At 49.5% G+C, this 22,328-nt stretch overlaps 8 protein-coding genes across 8 annotated transcripts; 5 read left to right on the top strand and 3 right to left on the bottom strand.

The window, feature by feature from the left end:
- Positions 1–93: 93 nt before the first annotated feature.
- N7473_003322 (uncharacterized protein) lies at positions 94–891 on the top strand (the record flags this gene model as incomplete). The annotated part of the gene is made up of 1 exon (XM_057149262.1): positions 94–891. One exon carries the CDS (start codon positions 94–96, stop codon positions 889–891), a length of 798 nt encoding a protein of 265 aa, XP_057012916.1.
- An 834-nt stretch (positions 892–1,725) lies between these two features.
- On the top strand, positions 1,726–3,025 carry N7473_003321 (uncharacterized protein; the record flags this gene model as incomplete). The annotated part of the gene is made up of 6 exons (XM_057149261.1): positions 1,726–1,884; positions 1,942–2,020; positions 2,082–2,225; positions 2,279–2,392; positions 2,456–2,650; positions 2,730–3,025. 6 exons carry the CDS (start codon positions 1,726–1,728, stop codon positions 3,023–3,025), a joined length of 987 nt encoding a protein of 328 aa, XP_057012915.1.
- A 317-nt stretch (positions 3,026–3,342) lies between these two features.
- N7473_003320 (electron transfer flavoprotein subunit alpha/FixB family protein) lies at positions 3,343–4,537 on the bottom strand (the record flags this gene model as incomplete). Its single annotated transcript, XM_057149260.1, has 3 exons — positions 3,343–3,920; positions 3,991–4,159; positions 4,232–4,537. 3 exons carry the CDS (start codon positions 4,535–4,537, stop codon positions 3,343–3,345), a joined length of 1,053 nt encoding a protein of 350 aa, XP_057012914.1.
- Positions 4,538–4,827: 290 nt separating this feature from the next.
- Positions 4,828–6,269, bottom strand: N7473_003319 (uncharacterized protein). The gene is made up of 2 exons (XM_057149259.1): positions 6,137–6,269; positions 4,828–6,071 (listed from the first exon to the last, which is right to left on the bottom strand). The coding sequence occupies exons 1-2, from the start codon at positions 6,203–6,205 to the stop codon at positions 4,944–4,946; spliced, it is 1,197 nt and encodes a 398-aa protein (XP_057012913.1). The 5' UTR covers positions 6,206–6,269; the 3' UTR covers positions 4,828–4,943.
- Positions 6,270–10,578: 4,309 nt separating this feature from the next.
- sun1 (SUN family protein UTH1) lies at positions 10,579–11,955 on the top strand (the record flags this gene model as incomplete). The annotated part of the gene is made up of 2 exons (XM_057149258.1): positions 10,579–11,841; positions 11,911–11,955. 2 exons carry the CDS (start codon positions 10,579–10,581, stop codon positions 11,953–11,955), a joined length of 1,308 nt encoding a protein of 435 aa, XP_057012912.1.
- Positions 11,956–12,881: 926 nt separating this feature from the next.
- On the bottom strand, positions 12,882–14,768 carry N7473_003317 (F-box domain protein; the record flags this gene model as incomplete). Its single annotated transcript, XM_057149257.1, has 3 exons — positions 12,882–14,153; positions 14,390–14,475; positions 14,765–14,768. 3 exons carry the CDS (start codon positions 14,766–14,768, stop codon positions 12,882–12,884), a joined length of 1,362 nt encoding a protein of 453 aa, XP_057012911.1.
- A 4,100-nt stretch (positions 14,769–18,868) lies between these two features.
- On the top strand, positions 18,869–21,375 carry fhdA (putative transcription factor Tos4). Its single transcript, XM_057149256.1, has 2 exons — positions 18,869–20,637; positions 20,707–21,375. The coding sequence occupies exons 1-2, from the start codon at positions 19,117–19,119 to the stop codon at positions 20,731–20,733; spliced, it is 1,548 nt and encodes a 515-aa protein (XP_057012910.1). The 5' UTR covers positions 18,869–19,116; the 3' UTR covers positions 20,734–21,375.
- Positions 21,376–21,973: 598 nt separating this feature from the next.
- On the top strand, positions 21,974–22,252 carry N7473_003315 (uncharacterized protein; the record flags this gene model as incomplete). Its single annotated transcript, XM_057149255.1, has 1 exon — positions 21,974–22,252. The coding sequence occupies one exon, from the start codon at positions 21,974–21,976 to the stop codon at positions 22,250–22,252; it is 279 nt and encodes a 92-aa protein (XP_057012909.1).
- Positions 22,253–22,328: the final 76 nt, after the last annotated feature.

The following is a 22,328-nucleotide window of genomic DNA, read 5'->3' as shown; positions in this document are numbered from 1 at the left end:
CCGTGTATCCCCGAGTACGCTCTGGTCTCTACACCCTGCTCCTCTCATCAAATCCAGCTTCAATACACCCGCACTGCCACTGTACCCGCCATCATGAGTTCTGACCCTGGGTCCGAGGACTCGGTCGTCTGCGATGTCCATTTCCAACAGCTCTCGCCATATACCGTCCGCGGCATCCTACTCGACACGAAGTGGACCCGCTGCCGGTATCCTTCACTTTGTTACCCAAGCCACATGGGCAGTCTAGCTGGTCAGGTACGCGCGCCATACCTTCCTATCGCCTGTGAGCTGAGCCCAAATGGCCATCGATTCCTCCCGGACAAGACACTGGACGAGGTGTGCCCAGACTGGAGACAATACATGACTGGAAAGACACCCCTCCCTCCAACCTACAGCCATCTACAAGGTGCTTGGGACGCGTGGTGCAAGAACGAACGACGACGCTACTTCGAGCTCGGAGTGCCTTATCCTACTGTTGCTGGGACTGCAAAATGGATCCCATTTGGTCCAAAGAAACAGCCAATGGGCCCGGAGTGCTACGAGGCCTTGGGAGAGCATCAATATGACCTCCTTCGGGTTAACGCTGAGGTCACTGTTTCAGTGCCGGGCTCGCTGATTGATAGTGGGAGAGCCCCCAGCATTGGCCTGGTTCGACAAATGGGAGATGAGAGATCTACAGCTTGCGGGAAAGAAAGAGAGAAACCAAACGAATGGAATCTGCCCCAAGAGAGTATTCGCGTGAAACATCCGGCGACCTGGCTTCCACGCGGTACTGCAATTGAACTTTGGAGCGATGGTCTGTTCGATATCCCTGGTACGCGGTGGGATATTGGAAGCCTCGGGCGCGTGCAAGAAAGTGATTGGGAATTACTGAGCCATGCTGAACTTTGATCCCGCCTTTCAATTTTGGATCTATGACGGACGCTGCAGACCATGTACATCATCCACAAAACGAGCCATTGAACCATGACAGAGGAAAACAAAAAAAGAAGAAAAAAACAACAGCAACAGCAACATTTTGGCTGCAGGGGGGTTTTATCATACTGGGGATGGCACAAGGAACCCTCCCAGCAGCTGCGAGGCTTCTCCTCATCAAGGCTCTCCCAACAGCAACAGCAACAAAAAAAGCACAAAAAAAGGAACATATTTCGAAATATTTACAATCAGCTACACACAAAATCAAACAACAGATGTTTCTTATACACGAGATGTGTAGATCAGTAGATCAGTAACTAGGACCGACTCTGGCACACCACCGACCACACAAAGTAGTTCTATAGATGAATTTTCTGAGCAAAGTGGTACCACTTTCCATTGTATTGACTCCAGTTAAATATTGGACTGCCATTGATCTCTTGTAGTTGTGACATTTAGCAGAGTTGCTGCCCGGTATGTCGTCACTCCAGTAAAACAACTCACTGGGACTCGAAACCAAATCTACCCACATATCTTTCCCAATTCCATATCTTGCAGATTGCATCCATGGATGAATTGACGCAATTAACTCCGAGCGGTTAATCGTTTTCCATTCCGCTAACGCAAGATAAATGGGTCTCGATGTCATCAAGTCGGAGTTAACGGCGGACCCACCCGCTCTTAAAGTCAGCTTGAAGCTTAGAATCCGTCATTCGTCTGATATAAAAGGCGATCTACTAACACGTTCTTCGAGAACAGAAACAATAACAAAACGAACCAATCTCAACATCTACGAACAAAATTGTGAAAATGGTCAAGACACTTCCCTTCGGTGATATCCAAGTTCCCTCGCCCGGTTTCGGCGCGATGGGTCTTAGTTTCGGGCTGGGAAGTAATTTGAGTCTTGAGGAGGCGGAGCCGGTGCTTTTGAAGGCGATTGAGCTTGGTTGTACATTCTGGGATACTGCTGTGAGTTTGAAGCTTTGGGGTTGCGGTCATGTTAGAAGTTGCTAACTGGATGCATAGGTTATCTATCAAGCTGGTGTGAATGAAAAGCTTCTTGGTGATTTTATCCGGAAGCATAACGTTCGCGATAAGGTTTTCAGTAAGTCTCATACATTCATCCCATGTATTTAAAAAGGTTTGAAGCTGATATTTTGTTATAGTTGCCTCGAAATGTGGCTTCATCGCCTTCGGAGGTGAGCTAGGAGTCACCAACTCTCCTTCGCATATCAAGGAGTACATCGAGGGCACGATTGAACGACTCGGTTTCACGCCTGACCTGTATTATCTCCACCGGATTGATCCCAGTATGTCTAAACCCAATCAATACTTGCATGTTCAAATCCTGATCCTCTTATAGATACCCCTCTCGAGGAATCCATCCCCGCCCTCGATGAAATCCGCCAGGCAGGCAAGACCAAATACATTGGTCTGTCGGAGTGCTCTGCGGCGACATTGCGCAAGGCCAATTCCAGTATGTTTCTTTCCCAACTCTTCCAACGGAGCAAGATCATTCCGACTGACTGACAATATCTAGTTGCCAAGATCGATGCCATCCAAGCTGAATACTCTGCTTTCGAGACAGTTCATGAGACAGACGGTTTAATCGAAACGGCAAAAGAGCTAGACGTCGCTTACGTCGCTTATAGCCCTCTAGGACATGGCTGGCTCGTGGATAATTTTGACTACAAGACGCCTGATGACTTTGCCCCGGATGATTTCCGTCGTACGTGTAAGTGGACCAACATTCATAAACCTCCTCATCATTTATTAGTGTTTGCGGTATATTAACATCTCTCCCTCCCTCGCAGCACCCAAATTCCAAGGCGAAAATTTCTACAAGAACAAGGCCATCGTCGAGGAAATCAAGAAACTCGCTGTTCGCAAGGGTTGCAGCATCAGTCAAATCGCTCTCGCTTGGGTTGCCGCCCAGGGTATGATTGCTATCCCTGGTACTACCAAGGTGAAGCGATTGGAGGAGAATTGGGCATCGAGAGATATTGATTTGACCGAGGAGGAGAAGCAGGAGTTCCGCCGGATTATTGATGCTGCTAAGCCTCATGGTAACAGGTATTCTGCTGCGCATCAGTCTATGGTTGGACATTAGGATAGTACAGTAGCTCCCTCCATAACCCAATAAACTTTCTCGGAATGCTCTCTTACTTTCGTCTTTTGGTAATCATTTTCAAGTTTGTGCGCTACGAAGGTATACTTTGTCTGGAGATTAGTTAATATAGGATAAAAATTGCAGCCATAGGAAGATGTTATATTGCAAAGTGATTGGGCCGGGATGCGGACTCCAATCCTCTAATCGGTGGTATACTGTACGGGTTCATGTGACACAAAAAAAGAAAAACAGCTTGTCATCGCAAAAGAAAACGAGAAAAAATTATCACTTCACACCCACTCTGAACCTCTTTTTGTTTAAGCGCTCTTCAGCTTCTCAGTCAGCTCAGGTACCTTCTCAAACAGATCACCGACGAGACCGACATCCGCAACCTGGAAGATGGGAGCCTCGGGATCCTTGTTGATAGCCGCAATGACCTTGCTGTCCTTCATACCAGCCAAGTGCTGAATAGCACCAGAGATACCAGCACACAGGTACAGCTGAGGAGCGACGTTCTTACCAGTCTGGCCAACCTGCAGACTGTTATCGGCGAAACCGCTGTCAACAGCAGCACGAGAAGCACCAATGGCAGCGCCGAGAGAGTCAGCGAGGGGCTGCATGATGCGGTCAAACTCCTCCTTGGACTTGAGACCACGGCCACCGGACACAACACGAGTAGCGGTCGCCAGGTCGGGGCGCTCGGACTTGGTCAGCTCCTCGGACACCCACTCGGTCTGGGCGGGAGCGTTGGAGTCCACGCCGTCGACGATCTCGGCGGAGCCACCCTCGGTCTCGACGCCCTGGAAGGCGGTGCCTCGAACGGTGATAACCTTGATGTTGTCGGACGACTGGACGGTGAGGATGGCGTTACCGGCGTAGATGGGGCGCACGAAAGCTAAAAGGTGGGTTAGTTAGATCGGTCCGTCACATGTCAATTTTTCCACATCGCTCGGTCTTGCACGTACTGTCTTCGCTCTCGATTCCGGTGATGTCTGAGACCTGCTGTACGTCCAGAAGAGCAGCGACGCGGGGCAGAAGGCTCTTGCCGAATGCTGAGTGGCCAGCAATGATGTGGGTGTATTCGCCCTTCTTGATGTTCTCGACGAGGAGAGGGGCGTAGTTCTCGGGAAGACCCTACAGCAGTAATCAAAAGCAAGTTAGCCGTTTGTGTCGCGGGACTCGAGAGAACGTAAAGTCAATGTGTACCTTCTCATAGGCGTCGCTCTCAACAGCGACAACCTTGTCAAGGCCCTTGATCTTCGCCGCCTCGGCAGCAGAGGTACCCTTGACGCCGGTACCAGCCAAGAAAGCCGTTACAGGACCACCGAGCTTCTGAGCCGCAGCAATTGCGGAGAGGGAGGAGTTCTGCAGCTTGCCATCGCGCTGCTCGAGAACGGCGAGGGTCGAGAGAAGACGGGCGAGCGCCGAGGAAGTGGGCGACGTCAGAGTGCGGGCAGTATAGATCTGCGAGCGGGCAGCCCGCAGGACGGAGGACCGGGCGATTGGAATCATGGCGATAATGTGTTATGAACAGGATTGAGGGTGTTGCTTCTCCCACGAGGGCCTGGAGGGGGAGAGTTCAAAGTTGAAGCTCGGCGATCGGCGGTGATGTGAAGATGTGGTTATCGTCGGGATGCCAAGACCCGCCCGCCCGAGGTCGGACTCGGCTAATGCAGGCATCATAAAGGCTGATTCTTGACAGGCCGACTTATGACGCGATGATAGACGGTTATCTATTGTCTGAGGGAAGCGATCTAGCTCTAGATACTAATTCATGTAAACTACGGGTTTTTATATGAGATGCAATGTTTAAAACGTAGATAATCCCTATTGACGAAAGAAATGACACACGTGATATTTTGTACGCCGAGAATACCTTTACATGCAGAACATTATAACGAGGCAAAACTGGACCCAACTATGAGGTCGACTTTCTCTTCTTCTTGCCCGCCTTCGGGGCTTCGGTCACCACGGCCTCACCATCCTCGAGAGCCTTGGCCTTCTGCTTCTGGAGCTTCTCTTTCCTAGCTGCCGCAGACTCGGCCTCGTCCTCGTCCTCGTCCTCAGCAGACTTGGTCTTCTTGGTCTTCTTAGCCTCCACCAACTTCTCATCGCCAATAGACTTGCGCTTCTTGCCAGCCTTGGCGCCGTCCTCGATAGCGGCCTGATCCTCCTCCACCACATCGGCATCTTCCACCCACAGCTCATTGGCCAGCCAAATAGGGAGAGCCATGGTGTTTGCGCCCTTGACGTGGACTGCCTTGATGTTCCTCCAGCCCTTGTTGATAAACTTCTCAGCCATGCCATTGACGACGGCGGCGATGTTCTCGGACAACTGCTCGGCAGTGAAATTGGACGAGCCGACACGGATAGCGGAGGAAGTAGAAGGAGCCAGGTGAATGGCAGCGCAGTTCAGGGTGCGCTCGATCTCCTTGGCGCAGATCAGAGGCGCAGCGAAAGAGGCGCTCTTCTCCTCCTTGGAGGGCTTCTTCGCCTTAGGATCCTTCTTGACACGCTTGCCATCCACCTTCTCAATCTCGGCGATGCGAATAGGGATTGGGCGCTTGCTCGACTTGTAGAAAATCTTGCCAAGGGTGGGAATCAGGCGGGTGATGATACGGTCATCGGCCAGGAAAACATCGTGCTCGGAGAACAATTGGCGACGGCTCTCGAAACTCTGGTAGCGGGCCTTGAGTTTGGAGAAGCCGATGACCTTCTCGATACGCGAGGATAGTTCCTGGGGGAAAGCGGGGTCGGCGACGACATCCTTGAAGCCGCGCTGGGGGTCGGCAGTGATCACACAGATGCTGAGCGAGGGCGACGAGTTGAGGGAGTGCGGGATAGTGATCTTGCCGGGCTTCAGGCGGTTCTTATCCACGACGTGCTTCTTGGTGGTGAGGAGCAACCACACGGCCTCGTTGTTGAGGGGAGTGTCCTCATCATCGGAGTCATTGTCGCCAATCAGGGTCTTCTTGGTCGCCGACTTTTCCTTCTCTTGCTGGGCGGACTTGATATGGCGCAGCAGTGCGGTGGAAGCTTTGACAACCTGCGCAAGAATGAGATTAGTATGCGCATTTGGAATTTTTCTTTCTGCAAAAATCAGCTGCATACCTGAGGGTTGTCCAGCTGGTATGGTGAGCCAGAGGCCACTTTGGTTGTGAGGGTAGTAGAAGACGGCATTTTGGCGAATTGCTGTCTTTGCGGTCTCAAACTCGACTCCAATTTTTCGCCGATGATATCTTAGGTTCAAAAAAAAATTCTGGAAGACGGAAGGCGGTGGCAGTTTGTCCGGTCTTGGCAGTCCCGACCCCAGAATCTTGGTGCCTGAGGCAAGCAACCCTGGGATGGATCACGATAAGCTGGGTCGCTCACAGTCTAAATATGAACGAAATAGCAACGCGAGAATTGAAGTTCAATTTCAAGTAGTAACTTTGTAGCCAGCATTTCTTACCCGATATTTTGGGAATGGGGGTATCTATGCAGCTTGGAGGTGCCTATCTGCTGGCTCTGGAGGTGGGCATCATCCTTTCTTGTAAGGCACACATTTTTTGGCACCTATTGAGTGCGGTCTAGGTGCTCAAATTAAGTTCCTGTGTTGAATTCAAGTAAATTGGTGATCTATATTGCCCTTTGGGAGCTGGCTATGGGCGAGATTCATTTTCTCTGTGTCGCTTGACTACTCGAATATATATTTGGATGGACTCTCAGTTATGACCAGATACCTATATAGTCTGGAAGTGATTAATCTAGTGGAATATGTCAATGGTACCATCATTCAATACATGGGAGACGAAATACATAACTTCCAAGCTCAGCTCTAGATGAATATCTGGGCAGAGAACTGTATTCTTGGCCTGGAGCATGGAGGTTCTTCATCCCTGTCCGCAACCTTAAGTACGCGATGCCCTCGCCCACCCCCACTGTCCACACTGGCCACGTCGTGGGCGTTTCAGATACCCTGCAACCAGCACAAGCTCAAATTCCACCGTTTGAAAATGTCTCGGACCCTTAAAAATAGCTATCGTCCCAAGGTTCTCGACTCAAGCATCGCCAAATAGGGTTTCTTAAGACGGCCAAGAAAATATAGTAGCTGCGCTTAGCTTACTATTAATAGTACGACTAGTTCATACGCTCTCGGAGCGCCCGCTGGCTAAAATGTACCTCGCCAAGTCTGATTGGACCGGAGGGTAATAATTCAGTAGGCCAAGGAAGGCCATGGAAAATACAGTCTCGGCGCGAAGAAGTTATCGTGTATGTACTGTATGTAAGGAAAGATTATTTGTTTGTCTTTTTTGTGTGTAGGCTGCACCTGTACTGTACGCAGAGCTTCTGCAAGGTACATAACGGCGGTGAGTGTACTACTGTAGTTGGTCGCCGGTCGCCTACGCGTCCATCGACATGAGATAAGCTCGTCAAGCGCAGCAGACAGAAAAAACAAGGAATAACATCTAACATCATCTTTGGATATTGCAAGATGTCGCCATTACGCACTAAACACGTGCTAGTCAGGGGGTGGCTTCGGGGTGTTGATCCGATTGTACTACGATTTGTCCACCTCCGAGTGACAGTGGTTAGATAGGCGCCTTCTTCGGACGAGTCACGGCGTCATTACGGCAAGACTAGGCAAAGGTTATACAAACATAATTGTACTGTAGGTGTAGTATGTAAACTGTATGTACGAAGACAGCTAGCAAAAGGAGATGGGGGTACATCAACAACCGCTAGTTTAGTACGCCACGCAAGCAAGTTGTCTCCAGTCTACACGGCCCCGGATATGAACCCCGAGGAGTTCGTGAGGTGTTTGGTTAAGGGGTTGGCTGAGAGTGATTTAGTGGAGGTTATGTTTCTTGGGAGTTCTGAAGATATTGGGCGAGTGGGACCTCATAGGCACCAGCATTAGCACTGTCCTGAGTTACGAGTTGGGCTTCTTGTCAGGTGGTGAATATGTATCGGCTGGTTGTACAGGGTTTATGTTTAACGCCTGATATAGACAGTGAGGGTGATCGATTACAGCAGGAAACTGACGATTGACCGTTTACTCCTCTCCAATAGTTAGAGCTGACTAGAGTCGCTATAGAAACTTGTAACCGAGGTTGCCCCGTATGATATTAGGGTGAGAGTTAGAAGCCCAATAATTTGACATGCGCAGGTCAGCCCTGTGCTACGTACGTAGGTAAGAAAGCTTCGTCTCCGAGCCAAACGGAGGACTCGATTATCCAACGGGCTCATTACGGCCGGCACAGTTGTACTTGAATATTAGGCCCCTAGCTGGAATTCGCATGGTCCGATAGAACATTAACGGCACAGACTACCTAATTTAATTATCGGTTGGCCAACAAAGTCAATCCGTATTAAACCTATCACAGGAAGGGAGGGATGACGTGGACAATTAAGATTACTTCAAATCAACGAGTCCATCACTCATCACCGTTGAAAAGACGACAACACTTGAACCTGAACAGCAAACACCGGACAACGAGCAAGTCTTAGTTGTCGACCTGGTCATGCAGGTTGAGGCCGGGCTGGGCAAGGGGGCTCTGGAGAAAGCGCGGGCAGGTTTAATTAAACAAGTCGTTCGAACTCGTCATCCTGTGGACCGCCAATTGATGGAGACCAGGTCGCCAAAGCAGTTCACTCCAAATCCAGGGCAATATCCGATTTCCCGGCCGCGATTGGCCGGGCAGTGGAGGAGAAAATGAATTGATTCAAGTCGACAAATCAAAGGAGAGGAACCTCATCAACTTGTACTTTAATCTGGCTAGGGCTAAGGATGTGTCTTGCCCGTTGAGGCGGGGAACTGAAAAATGGGTAGAGTTATGATATATACAGACGGGCTTGAGGCTACATACACAGCCTCAAGTCTTGATTAGTATAATTAAACAAGACGAGTGGAAATGCACTGGCGGTCCATATGAGACCAGGGTTAGGAGCATGCTGGGCAGCAGCTTCCAGGGTTTCTCGGCCATGTATGTAGGGTATCGGTTTGCATCTTGTTGTCCCCTGCGGCAGATTAGCAGGTCGGGACCACCTGCCAGGGGGAAGATCATAGCGATCGTCATGCAGAGAGGATCAAGAGAGTCTCCGTCCTGTAGGCGCCCCTGGCGTGCGATCAACACGAGTGCATGATTAACCTTGCGGAGCTTTGATTAGGGGGAGACATTTCCGTAACGGTTCCCCCCTTGGCATGACTGGACGGATCGGCATCGAAAGGAGACAAAAATTACCGTTCCAAAGAGAAAGAGCCCGCAGGAACACGTTCGTAAGGTTCAATAATCATATACACATACGACTTTAACATACTTGCCTTGGATAGGTTTGCTGGAGTGGCAATCTCCCCTTCGGCTCTCCTTTGGCTATGGGAGATGAGGAGGGCAAAAAGTTGGGACAAAAAGGAAAATACCAGATGGTACCCATGGATACGAAAGGCATTTCGGCAGCCTTGGAACGATGTGATTGGTGTGCCTGGCCAAGTATGGAGCCTAATCCCCTGGCAGCCGTGCAATTAACTGACCTGATTGGTTGGCCCCTGGCGCATAGTAATTTCGTTTGGGCGCCAAGCTCTTAGGAACAAAAGAAAGGTAAACAGAGAGAGAAAAAAATCATTTTGAAGCCCCACGGTGGGCGATCTCTAGCGTGGAGGACGCGGCGAGGCCCATGCCAAGAGAGACGGAGGGAGTCGAGGCTTGAACGGAATTGGAGGACAAGAGATGCGCAGGTGGAAGAGGAAGAGAGAGGCTGACTCTTGGAGTCTTGGATGGGGGTGAAACTGTGAAACAACAGTCATGGTAACTTACCGAGTGGCGTAAGGCCAAGTGAGATGGTGTAAGAATAATAAATCTTACAGGGCAATTAGACGCTGTCGTACTCAATACGGTTGTAAAATTACGGGGATAGTGCAACAGCCCCCTTTTCCCCCTAGTTGTGGCCTGTGTTTGTGTGGTATTGAGCCTTACAGCCCAGACGGCCCATACAATACGAGAGCCACGGCCCCCGTCTCCCAGTTTACTAGTCAAGGCCCCCTCCTTTCCAACGCCCCTGGTTGTTCTCCTTCTCTCTTTCCCTCCCTTCACTTCTTCCCCAGCCTCAGTCTCTTCGAGTTTTCCCATCCGACCAGAGGGATTCGTTCTCTCTACCACGTTCATTTAGGAAAACCTGTCATTCTCTCGACTCAACCCAAGCGATTCGATCTTCCCCTTTTTGTGTACAGCCCTTTACGAAAGCGCGCGACTGGCTTGCCGTTGAAGTATGTGAGAGTGCGCTTCAATGGTTGCGAATGGCGTCTCGGGGCAAGATTGCGGGTGAACCTGATTCATGGCGGCGAGCAAACAGGAGGACCTTCAGTCTGTTGTTCTCAACAACTGGAGCAAACTCGAATGACTATGCGATGGTGCGATGAGAGTCTTGGTCAAACTCGTCCGGCGCATGAATCAGGGTGAACCACAACTTGACCAGAGACGCCTTCCTCCTTGAATTGAAGAAACAGCAAACGCAGGCCATGAACTGACTTGTCTCTTTCCTCCACTACAGATCTCAATTCAAAATCCTGAAACGCAATGAAGTTCACTAACTCCGTTGCCGTCACCCTCGCCACGGCGGGCTCCCTGGTGGCCGCCCACGGCCACGGCCACGCTCACTTCCACAAGCGCGCTGTTGAGACCGAGACCGAGACCGCGGTCACGGCCGGTCCCACCGTCTACGACTTCGTTGTCCTCGACCCCAGCAAGTCTGGTACCCCTGAGCACATGAGCGTCGATGAGGCTTGCTCTCTCCTCGCCAAGCACGAGCTCGAATGGCTTGGCAATGCTATCCCCAATGCTTGCCCGACCAGCACCAGCACCAGCACTCCCGTGAGCACCTCGACTGCTGCTCCCACTACCACCATCGCTGCCCAGGTTCTCCTTGAGACCTCCGCCGCTATCACCCCCAGCTCCTCCAGCACCAGCACGGTGGTCCCCACCACCAGCGCTGCCAGCTCCACCAGCTCCGCCGCTTCCAGCAAGTCCAGCAAGACCAGCTCCGTCACTGGTATCACCGCCGAGTTCCCCAGCGGTGAGATTGACTGTGGCACTTTCCCCTCCGACTACGGTGCCGTTGCTCTCGACTACCTCGGCCTCGGTGGTTACTCTGGTATCCAGTACGTTACCATTGCCGACGCCGTCATTAGCGAGATCGTGACCGCTGTCACCGGTGACTCCTGCACCAGCGGCGCCATGTGCTCGTACGCCTGCCCTGCCGGTTACCAAAAGTCTCAGTGGCCCCTCACCCAGGGTGCCACTGGCCAGTCCATCGGTGGTTTGGAGTGCAAGAACGGCAAGCTCCACCTGACCAACACCGAGTACAAGACTCTCTGCATTGAGGGCACTGGTGGTGTCAACGTTCGCAACGAGCTCGGCGACCAGGTCGCTGTTTGCCGTACCGACTACCCCGGTACCGAGTCCGAGACTATTCCCCTCTCCGCTCTTGCTGGTGAGGAGCACCCCCTGACCTGCCCCAACGGTGCCACCTACTTCAAGTGGGAGGGCAAGATCACCTCCGCTCAGTACTACGTCAACAACAAGGGTGTTTCCGCCGAGAAGGGTTGCCAGTGGGGTGACGGCTCCGAGCCCATCGGTAACTGGGCCCCCATGAACCTGGGTGTTGGCTACTCTGCCGGCTCCACCTGGTTGTCCATGTTCAAGAACGAGCCTACCACCTCTGCCAACCTGGACTTCAAGATCAAGCTGGTTGGTGACGACCTGAGCGACAACTGCCGCTACGATGGTGCCGGTAATTTCTACAACAACGCCGGCCTGATCACCTCTGGCAACGGCTGCACTGTAAGTTTTATTCTACTCCCTTACGTTTCAAGAAGATCCACAGTTTACTAACCGCAATTACACTTACAGGTCAGCTCCTCCTCAGGCAACGCCTACTTCGTCTTCTACGAATAAGCGCCTCCCCAACCAACTGGGTCTCTGTTCCAACCCTCGGCCCAAGAAAATACAAAGCCCCACGGTCTAGGATGATGCTTAGTTTTTTTCATTTTGCCTTTCACCTTCTATTTGAACCATGCTTGCAGTGGATTGAGAGAATGGGGGTTAAAGTTGGGTTTGGGGTAGTTCCCAGTCCCCATCTTTTCCCCCTTCTCCCTTTCCACTAACGGTGCTTCTGTCCATATCACGGTTTGTTACTTGAGGGTAGTCTTCTTCTGTGTATCTTAACTTTTTTTTATGTGCTCGATCGGGGCCTTTGTGGGGGGCAATTCAATCTTTGTTACTTTTTCCTTTCGAATGCCGTTGAGCGTTGTGCGTGATTTGTATTCGTATGGATCGGATCTACCCACGCTGATGGTTTACCTATAGACTTATCTCAGTACCTCATGTACAACCAATTTTATCTCTAAACTATTGTTTCTTTTTTTGGATGTTGAATCTCGAGGTAGGACTTGTTTTTTTCGATTATGGTCGTCTGACTGCTTCTCCTCTTGAATGCTTGTTGTCGTCATGCTGCTGTGTGGCGTTCGGGTGGCTTCATGCATTATGTACGGAGTAAAACAGGGCCTAAGGCTCAACAAACTCCAAGTACTACTACATAGAAGGTCCACGATCCAATCCTCAACTGAGTATTGAGTCTATACTAGTATCTCATGCGATTTTTGATTTTTCTTGGCATTGGGAATACCTTCATAACGCTAATCTCATACGCCCCTCAATGTTCATGAAGGAACTGAACACATTTCGCTATCCTTTTAGAAGGTTCAGTCCTATTCCATAGCCGTGTTTAGATGATCATTCCTGGTGGCCTTTGCAACTGTAGACTACGACACCACACGCTGTTCTCTCCTTCAAAACCGTTATTATTTTTTGCTTTTTGAGGCCTAGTCCTCCTCGTCGTCCCAGGCAACTGCTTGAATTCTCTGTTCCTCCCTAAATACGACGCCCGCCATTTCGATCTCCGCAGAAACCTTGTCAAAGTGATCCCCATACAGTCCAGTTGCCTCTGCAGGCAATGTCAGGCGGATCTCTCTGAGAGACGGTGTCTGAGCCTTCACAGCGGGGAAATCATGAAAGATGGCCGCCAGAGCCTTTGCCTCTTTATCCGTCCCACATGACACCAACGAAAGATGTGTGACCGACGCCGGTATAAGATCCCGAGTCAGTAATTCGAAGACATCCGAAGCAGTAGCAGTAGCAGTAGCTATGAGATTGCATGATACAATTTCGAGGGGAAGCTGGAATGTTTCTAGCCTTTTGAAACCACCTAATGATGCCCTCCCAGGACTGATAGTAGTATGAGGGTCATCGTCGAGGAGGATGGAAAGCTCCACGAGGTGGTCTCCGACATGGTGTCCAATTGCCATGACGAATTGGCAAAGACCCCAGCCTTGCGTGGGATCAATATTTCCCGCTGAATGCCAAAACTTGAACGTCGTGAGACGCGGAGTGTTCTGAAGAAAACTCGCTATTTCGATCGAATCAATCGAAGCATTAACAAAACAAACCAATTCAAGGGCCTCGTATTTTTGTGCAGAACTTCTTCTTCTTTCGCTGCCTCCTTTACACCATGTTGCTCCGAAATATCGAATATGTGGCAAGGTCAGAAAGCAAGATTCCCAGTCTAGATTGAATCTGCCGTCTGCACAGCCATGGCCTATCAAGTTCGTGAGTTGAACAAGGCCGGTGCTGCTGCTGCAAGTAGGATTTTTTCGAGCTTTGCAAATCACGGTCTCGATAAGTTTATCAGACGCAGCTTGTGGCATCCACCACTTCGGCAGACCGAGAACCTTGATATTCGGAAGCAGACTCAAAACAAACGCCGCAGCATATTGTGAATAACGGCCAGCGTCAAGGTCTTCTTGCATTACAGCCCAGTATTCCTTCCAGTCCAAACCTGCTTGTTTCAAATAAGGAGAACTGGCAAGCAGTCGCATCATAGCTCCATCATGAGAACCCCTAGTCACAAAATCATGCGGTTTGCCCTTTGATAATTCACCATCCTTTACAAAGTCCGCCTCTTGGATGTAGTGCGCTACAATAGGCTCCACGGCGATCCTTGCAATCAAGTTAAACGCTGAGCTGATTGCGTCGGGGACTTGGAGGATTGCAAGTCTGCTCTTCACTACCTGGTTTGTCCTGTAGTAGTGGAATTTCTGGAAATGAAAGCGTAGTCTGTTGTGATTCGCGAGGAATGGGGTGCATAGAATATGGATGTGCTTGCAAGTTAATGCGAGACTCTCGAAGCCCTCTGACAGGGCATATCCAATTACTGCCCGAGAAGCTCATTTGGTAAATGCATGAGCTCCATGTTATTCAGCGGAGAGCAACCTTGGAAGTGGGCGGCGCCGTGACTTGAGATGGGGTCTTGATAGTTGGGAGACACACTCACTTTCACGAATGGAGTAGGTTTGATGCGTCTGACGATTGGTGGAGGTATCTTGACCAGCCCCGTTGTTCGTGTTAGAGTCTCAATACCTGATCACATGACTGATTGCCAACTCATGGGTTCAGGAAACAGGTGGACCAACCTTTTGGCCCCTATGGGGCCGAGACCTATTTTGTTTGCCGTTTCATTATAGTTCGGCTACGTATTGATCTTCACGATTAGTATTCTACAACACTTGAGAGCATTAGTCACGGAGAAACTCTGATATGGAGAAAGGACGAGTATCAAGAGAACAGGAAATGAATTTTTGGGATTTTCATTCCATTCCTGTGGCGCGTGATAAGTGCTTCCTTCCTTGGAAGTTGGTGTGAGACATACCCATATCGTTACACTCGGAAGTATTCAGATGATTTTACAAGGGTTTGGTCTATGATGCGGACTGTAACTTGATTCGCTCTTTTCTAAGGTTATCTACAGTGTTAAGGGTTTCAGTAGGAAATACTACTTGTTTCAGGGAGTGTTGGTTAGGGCTTTGGTCGTTGGCACAGAGACGAAGGGAATTAGACCTCAACTACATCATGTCTAATCATAGAAACCCTTGGTACCATAGTATATCTTTTTCCATCATAATCAGGTTCTCTTGTGGGCTAGAAAAGAAAATAAGGACATGTCTCAGAACTCCAAGTCTCGCATGCCAAGCTTCTGTGATATCAGGATCGGGGTTGGCGAAACCATGGTTTCCATAGATAACTGACACCTATCTCTAATCCCTCTATACGTCAACAAAGCTCATTTCCAAGTCATGACCGTCGTATCACACATGAGACATACAGCTCGAGATGTCTTGATCACACTCCCATTCAGTTTGAGTATACTATTTGCTTCTATCTATTAGACGCCGTTGGCATGTGATATGATGTGATCTAATAGGGCAATGGTCGTTGGGGGGTATTTATTATCTCCAAGGTAACCACGTTTCTCCAGATCTTTGGAATGTGAGATATGCTACTTCGGCCATGGATCTCCACATGCCAATGGGATAAGGTGCTAGCTATTACATCATTTCTCTTGAGTGGGTGCTGTAATTGGTACATGGTAGGTTGGTTCTTTGCTCTTTGACTTGTCACAGTAATGACAGTCCAGGATACCAAGTCCAAGAAGTGCTTCGGTACTGAGATAGATCAAGAAGAACTAAATCCGAGCGACGTAAGCAGCACTTGGCTCTAAATGAGTTTGCAGGCTCTAAATGAGTTTGTACTTTTAATTCTAGAACAGACCATGACGCTTTTAGTTATTATCTACCCACATTGTGTCTAGCCTCGGCATGTGTAGGTGTTGGCTGGGTTTAGATGCCATCAACGGGATTTGTTGAACATCACATTCTTGAATCACCATGATCAATGACAGAACAGCGGCCCAGTTGGTACTCCAATTGTATGCTATTTGATGAAATAGAATTTACTGCTCCACTGGCAGGGCTGATTTGTAAGAGTTTCTTTTTGTTCTGTCAAAATTTGAGCTTTTTCATCTAGGCCGACGATCGTTAGTGAACGACAAGGTATATAGATAGACCATCGTGGAGACGGAGAATGAACTTCTCTTTACCCGACTTAATAAGCTCTTATTGTGGGGCTTCAATGGAATATTTTTGACCGTATCAAATCAGTCTTTTATTAAGCACTAAGACCGAGGTAACGTAGTTCCCGGCTTACCTGATAACCCGGTTAACCCGATAACCCCCTCCAAATTCGCGTCTTCCTACCAACACACCAACTTCAACCACCTACCATGCCACCAATCCGCTCTGAATCCTGGCTAAAATCGGCCAATCAGGAGGGCAAGATTCAATTAGCCCTCCAAGATATTAAAGAGGGTCGAATCAAATCTTTACACGCAGCGACGAAGCTATATGATATACCCTACGCTACCCTGCATGCGCGCTCTTCCGGAGTAGCCCCACGCGTCGATACACGATGGCATCGTCATAAATTGACCCAATTGGAAGAGGATTCGCTAGCTGAGTGGATTATATCTATGGATACGCGTGGTGCAGCCCCTAGGCCCTCTACCGTACGCGATATGGCCAATATTCTACTAGCTGCGCGTGGTGAGAGCCCACCGGCTACTGTTGGCAAAAATTGGCCATCTTCTTTCGTTCAACGGCGCGATGAGCTTCGATCATGCTTTTCTAAGCGATATGACTATCATCGCGCTCTTAACGAGGATCCAAAGGCTATAAACGAGTGGTTTTCGATGGTACAACGCGCGATTGAGGAGAACGGTATCCAATCAGAGGATATCTACAACTTTGATGAGACTGGATTCGCAATGGGCCTTATATCATCGCAAAAGGTGGTTACACGAGCAGAATACTACGGTCGGCGATCAATTCTACAGCCAGGAAATCGCGAATGGGTCACTGCGATCGAAACTATATGCGCTGACGGCTATTCGCTGCCGCCCTGTATTATATTCAAAGGCTCGGTTTATATCGCTGGTTGGTTTGAATCAAATCTCCCTAGGGATTGGCGAATCGAAGTATCAGATAATGGCTGGACTACCGATGAAATCGGCCTTCGCTGGCTCCAAAAGATCTTTATTCCGTACACTAATTCGCGTGTACGAGGGCGATTTCGGCTGTTAATCCTTGACGGGCACGGTAGTCATCTTACGCCTCAATTCGATCGAATCTGTGTCGAAAATGATATTATACCACTCTGTATGCCGTCGCATTCTTCACATCTACTACAACCGCTTGATGTTGGGTGCTTCGCAGTGCTAAAGCGTGCGTACAGTCGCTTCGTGAGCGATTTAACCCGAACTGGCTATAATCATATCGACAAGCTTGATTTTTTAGCTGACTACCCACGCGCACGGCTAGAAGCTTTTCAGCCGAACATTATTCAGAATAGCTTCGCAGCTGCTGGTATTGTACCAGTTAATGCCGAAAGGGTGCTTTCTAAGCTTACTATATCTCTTCGAACGCCTTCACCCCCATTAAGCCGACCAAGCAGCAGATCTAGCGAATTCACACTAGAAACGCCTAGAACAGTAGCCCAGCTACAAAAGCAGGCTAAAATGATGAAAGATCTAATAGATCGGCGGTCAAAAAGCCCTCCAAGCCCGTTGAAATTAGTGGTTGATCAGATTCTTAAGGGCCACTATAAAGCATTACACAACACTGCTTTATTAGTGAAGGAGAACGCCGATCTACGCGCAACGAATGAAAAAAACGTCAAAAGCGCACTCGATCGACTAGACGGATTACACACGAAGGGGGCCTATCAATCGAAGAGGGCCTACAGCTAGCTCAGCAGCTAATTCAGCCAGTAGAAGCTGATGAGGTAGTATCGCATGAGGAGGTCGATCTGCCTAATCAGCCGATTCAACCGGCCAGGAGGGCTCCGCCTACCTGCAGTGGATGTGGAAAAACTGGCCACAGGATTACTTCATGTAAAAATCGTGTTATCTAGTTAGATTAATTGGTGTTGGTTGCGATTATCGATTTTGAAAATTTCTAATGGGGGTGGGTTATCGGGTTAACCGGGTTATCAGGTAAGCCGGGAACTACGTTATCGTGATTGCCAGTTGGTCAGCGCTATGTACTTGGAGCTAGCCGACGCACTCCAAATCAATTAATCCAATTGATTTGATAGGGCGGAAAAAACTCATTTTCCTGCAGTGTAAATTGAAAGTAGATATTTTAGCGAAATCTATTGCATTAGTCGAGGCCTAGAATCCAGTCGAGATCCCACTTTGGAGGGGCTGGTCAGTACAGAAACGGTATTCACGCGCCACGAAAACCCCGCGAAGCAGAATTTTCCATGGACCCCGCGTCGTGATAGTTTTCAGATAGCCATTTACAGCATGGGGATGATTAGTACTAGGTTTCATGCTGTATTTCTCTATTAGGAAATGTAATGAGGCTCAAATTTTGTATATATCTTGAATAGGTTTCCGACCATGACGCATCACACAAGTTCGCTATAGATCGTAGCTTCAGAACTCAATTATACAAATACATACTCATAAGAGGCGCCTAAGTATACGACGACATCATCTCGAGGTCATTCAAATGCCTATTACTACTACTAGAGCATACCTTGAAGTGTCTGTCATACTGCATACTCCGACTCGCGTGCCTGTCACGATCCACTCTTAGTACACACGTGACTTCAGACGCGACCGCGATTTCCTGTCGACCAGTCAATTGTATAGAGTTGTCGATCTTTAGAGCTACAGGTAGCTTTCCAACAAGATATAACTGGATCATTCACATACATAGTGATTTTTCTTCACTACTTTGCCCCATTATTCATCTCAAAAGGGCTGAGAAAGGGTGAATTGAGAGCGTGAAAGGATAGTGGAGCCCGTGAACCCTCGTCGGCGCCTATCGAACGCGTCTCGGGCTGTAAGCGTGCATTTCCGCGAAGGGCGAGTGCTCCCGCCAGGACATTCCACTACCACACACCCTACCTCACTCAACTCTTCACCTTTTCCTCCCAAGGCCCTTCCCCCCTTCCTCTAGGCCAATTCCCCTCCTCTCTACGTCTCTTTTCCCTTTTGAGAGTCCTAGCTCATCTGCTACCTCTTTTCGACTTTCCTTCACATCCTTTTGTCCCATAGGAAACGCGGTGACGCGAGTCCATCGAGCCCGACTTGTGTTCATACTTACAACTTCACATAGCAAAAAGGGATAGCTCGCGTGGGTTTACCACCTGGAGGACATCATGGACTCCTCTCCAGCTCGAGTTGGCATGGCTCCTGCTGCGGGCGTGAAGCGTCCAGCGGCTCTGCTACCTGCCTTCGAGCCATTGAGCTCATCCCCCTCTCTTCCGCGGCCTACCAAACGTGTTGCACGCGAACCCGCCTATCCTACTCCTGTACCAACCTCTTCAACTCACATAATGTCGTCTTCGCCGCCTGGTATTGCCGCTACCGCTCGGTCTACAGCGCGTCGTTCCTTTCCCGCCGCCGTCGAGCGGTCTCCCTTGTCCGCTGTTCCGACTATCATGCTCCCTGAAAGTGGTGAGCCTGTGCTCATGGGTCGGTCCAGCGCTTCGTGCCATCATCAGCTAGCTGCAAGCCGCATGATTTCCCGGATCCATGTCAAGGCTACCTACAAGCCCGCCCCGAACCCCTTCGACCGAGATAGGGTTGAGATCATGTGCATGGGTTGGAATGGAATCAAGATCCATTGCCAGGGTAGGAAGTATGATCTGGCCAAGGGAAAGACATTTACTTCGGATATCAAGGAAGCGGACATCATGATTGATGTTCACGAGGCTCGTGTCTTGGTGCAGTGGCCGCGGAACGAAAATGATAGAAAGGACTGCCCATCGACCGATTCGGAACAGACTTGGGATGAAGGAACCCCAACTCAGAAGAACCCACGCCGAATCCTCATTGATAGTCCCTTTATCGAAGGTCAGCGTGAGCGTATGGGTTCTCCTGTCTCGCCATCGCCTGTTGTGCAACGTACTATTCCTCCGTCGTCGCCTCTCTTTACGCCCTCTCGTCCTCGTGGTTCCGTCGTTGTGTACGAGGATGAACCTTCTCCATTGAAGCGTCATAATACCGTCGGCGGAATGACTTCCTACAGTGCTCGCCGTGCTAGTGAAATTCTGCAGATCTCGCAATCTAGCGATATCAGCAGACCCGAGGATGAGTCTGATAATGACGAGGAAAATGATCCCATTGTCCACTCATTTGGTCCATTCGGCGAGAACCTACTCCCTCGGATGGCCTCATTCCACGCTGGGGAGTCTCCTGTCCGTCCCGTTCTCTCGCCTCTCAACTCGCTGCAGCCCCCACCTGCCCAATCACCCCAGCATCTCAAGGCACGGCACCCCAATGCCCAGGAGGAGAAGAAGGAAGATAGCGAGGTCAAGGAGAAGACCAAAGAAGAAGAGGAGGCATTTGAAAGAGTCCGCAACCATACCGTGAATCAGCTCGCTTTCTCCCGTTTATCATCGACTCCCTTTTCCACCATCTTGAACAACCTCCCTCCTTCATACTGGAAGTCGAACTCGAGCAACACCTCTGGTCCATCCCGCTACGACATCCGCGCCATCCTTGAAACTACTAAGTGTATTGGCAAGGTTGCGCGTGAAGGAAAAGATGCCGCTGGCCAGCCCCTGGAAAGCGAGTTCTACTACATCCCCGACTTTGATGAAGATGTTGGCCGCCGCGAGACCGTGGTGAACAACCTCCGGAAGCCTGGCCTCCGCAACTGCCGCAAGCAGCACAAGGTTTGTCCTCCCACTATAGATTCGTTTGCTTTTTTTTTTTTTTGATATACCAGGACTAACATTATTCAGCAATACTTCTGGAAGAAGCCGAAATAAATCGACCCTCTTATGGATCCGTCATCCCCCCTCCCCCCAAAATTTCCACTTTTGAATTCGGATCGGCCCCCTCTCAGTACATATTTGCAGTGTTCTTAGCCACCTAGACACCCTCCTAGGTGGCTCGCATAGCGTGGCGTGTGGCATACCCTGACATTTTCAACCTGTTTGATTTTAATATTTGTTTCTCCTTCTCCCTTTTCGGTTTCGTTTCCCCTCCCTCCATGTTTTCTGCTTCCGTTCCAGCATGGTGGTGTACGATGTGTGGTACTTTCGCAGCGCGCTGTTCCTCGTTCTTTTGTGTCCCCTCGTGGGACTTGTCCAGTGTTTTCCCCCTGATGCGTGACGGTTTCCCCGAACTCGACGGCCGCTTATGTTTTGATTTTTTGCTTTGACCTCCAACCTTTGATTTGCTTCGGCTCGACTTCTTGATGTCTGTTTGATTATACCATCTCCTTGGTATGGTTTCAGCCTCCCCTTGTGAGGTGTCTTTCACATTTTTGTATCCAAGGGAACATGACCAGTCATGTTTCCCAGCCCAAGTGATTTTTCTGTGTCCTTTTTTGTTGCCTCGGCCTTGCTCTCTATTGAGGGTGGGATGCCGTCATGAATTGTACGTTTAGCTTGTCAATTATTAAAAAGTGTTATTTACTCATCTGTGCTTTGTAGAGCCAATGTGTAGTTACACGTAGGTTGATAGCTATCGCAAATTTTACCCTGCAGCTCACTGACCCTCCCTTTTGCCACCTTTGCGTCACTCGAGCGTCCCCGATTACAGGTGTGATATGTCGTGCATATTATGGAAAGTTTATTCAGCTGGATGATTTTTAGTAGATATTAAAGGAAGAACTAAGAAGATGAATGACTCGGTGACTTGGAATTGCTCATTCGAAAAGGGCTGTATAATCATGCCACTCCTCCGGGTATTCTCTGGTTCATAGTCAGCGGCCCATTAAATAAAGTCAGCTTCATGGACTTTAAGCTTATTATGCCAATGAGAAAGATCATGCAACCCGTTTGGATTGAATTTAGATTGAAGCCACGACATCATCGTCACCAGTGTCGCCACTGGACGAACCGCCTCCCAAGCATCAACCCCGCATCTAGAACCATCATCAACTTTCCGATATCTCCTACAAAAGCATTCTCCTAACCCTGCCAGTGCTCATTGAATTGCAATCAACTCCGACACATCGTTCAAGACTACTACTACAAACTCCCCCCATCGAAACCAATCACAATGCAATCTACCATTCAAGCCCAACAGGGTCCCTTCCCAGACCGGACTCGAGAACCCATGGCATCTGCAACACAACCACAAAGTCTCTCCTCTACTGACTCCCATCCACTATCGGATCCGAATCAGGATGCAGAGTCAGACCAATCCTGGAAACCAAGATTCGATCGTCGCCAAAGCTGGAGCCAGGAGGACCAGAAACATCTGTTGCAGGAACGATTGTTGGAGCATGCTGATATAGGACGGGAGACTGGATTTACGGAGACGGGATCGAGTCACTGAAACCAACTTAAGAGTCTCGTGCAGCTGGGCTCACCAGACGATCATAGTGGCTCGTATCTTATTATAGTGGGGATCA

Source organism: Penicillium subrubescens, assembly GCF_028828155.1.
Source record: "Penicillium subrubescens strain IBT 31985 chromosome Unknown utg000002l_segment0_segment0, whole genome shotgun sequence".
Taxonomy (NCBI): Eukaryota; Fungi; Ascomycota; class Eurotiomycetes; order Eurotiales; family Aspergillaceae; genus Penicillium; species Penicillium subrubescens.
This window is presented reverse-complemented; position numbering and strand designations above follow the sequence as displayed.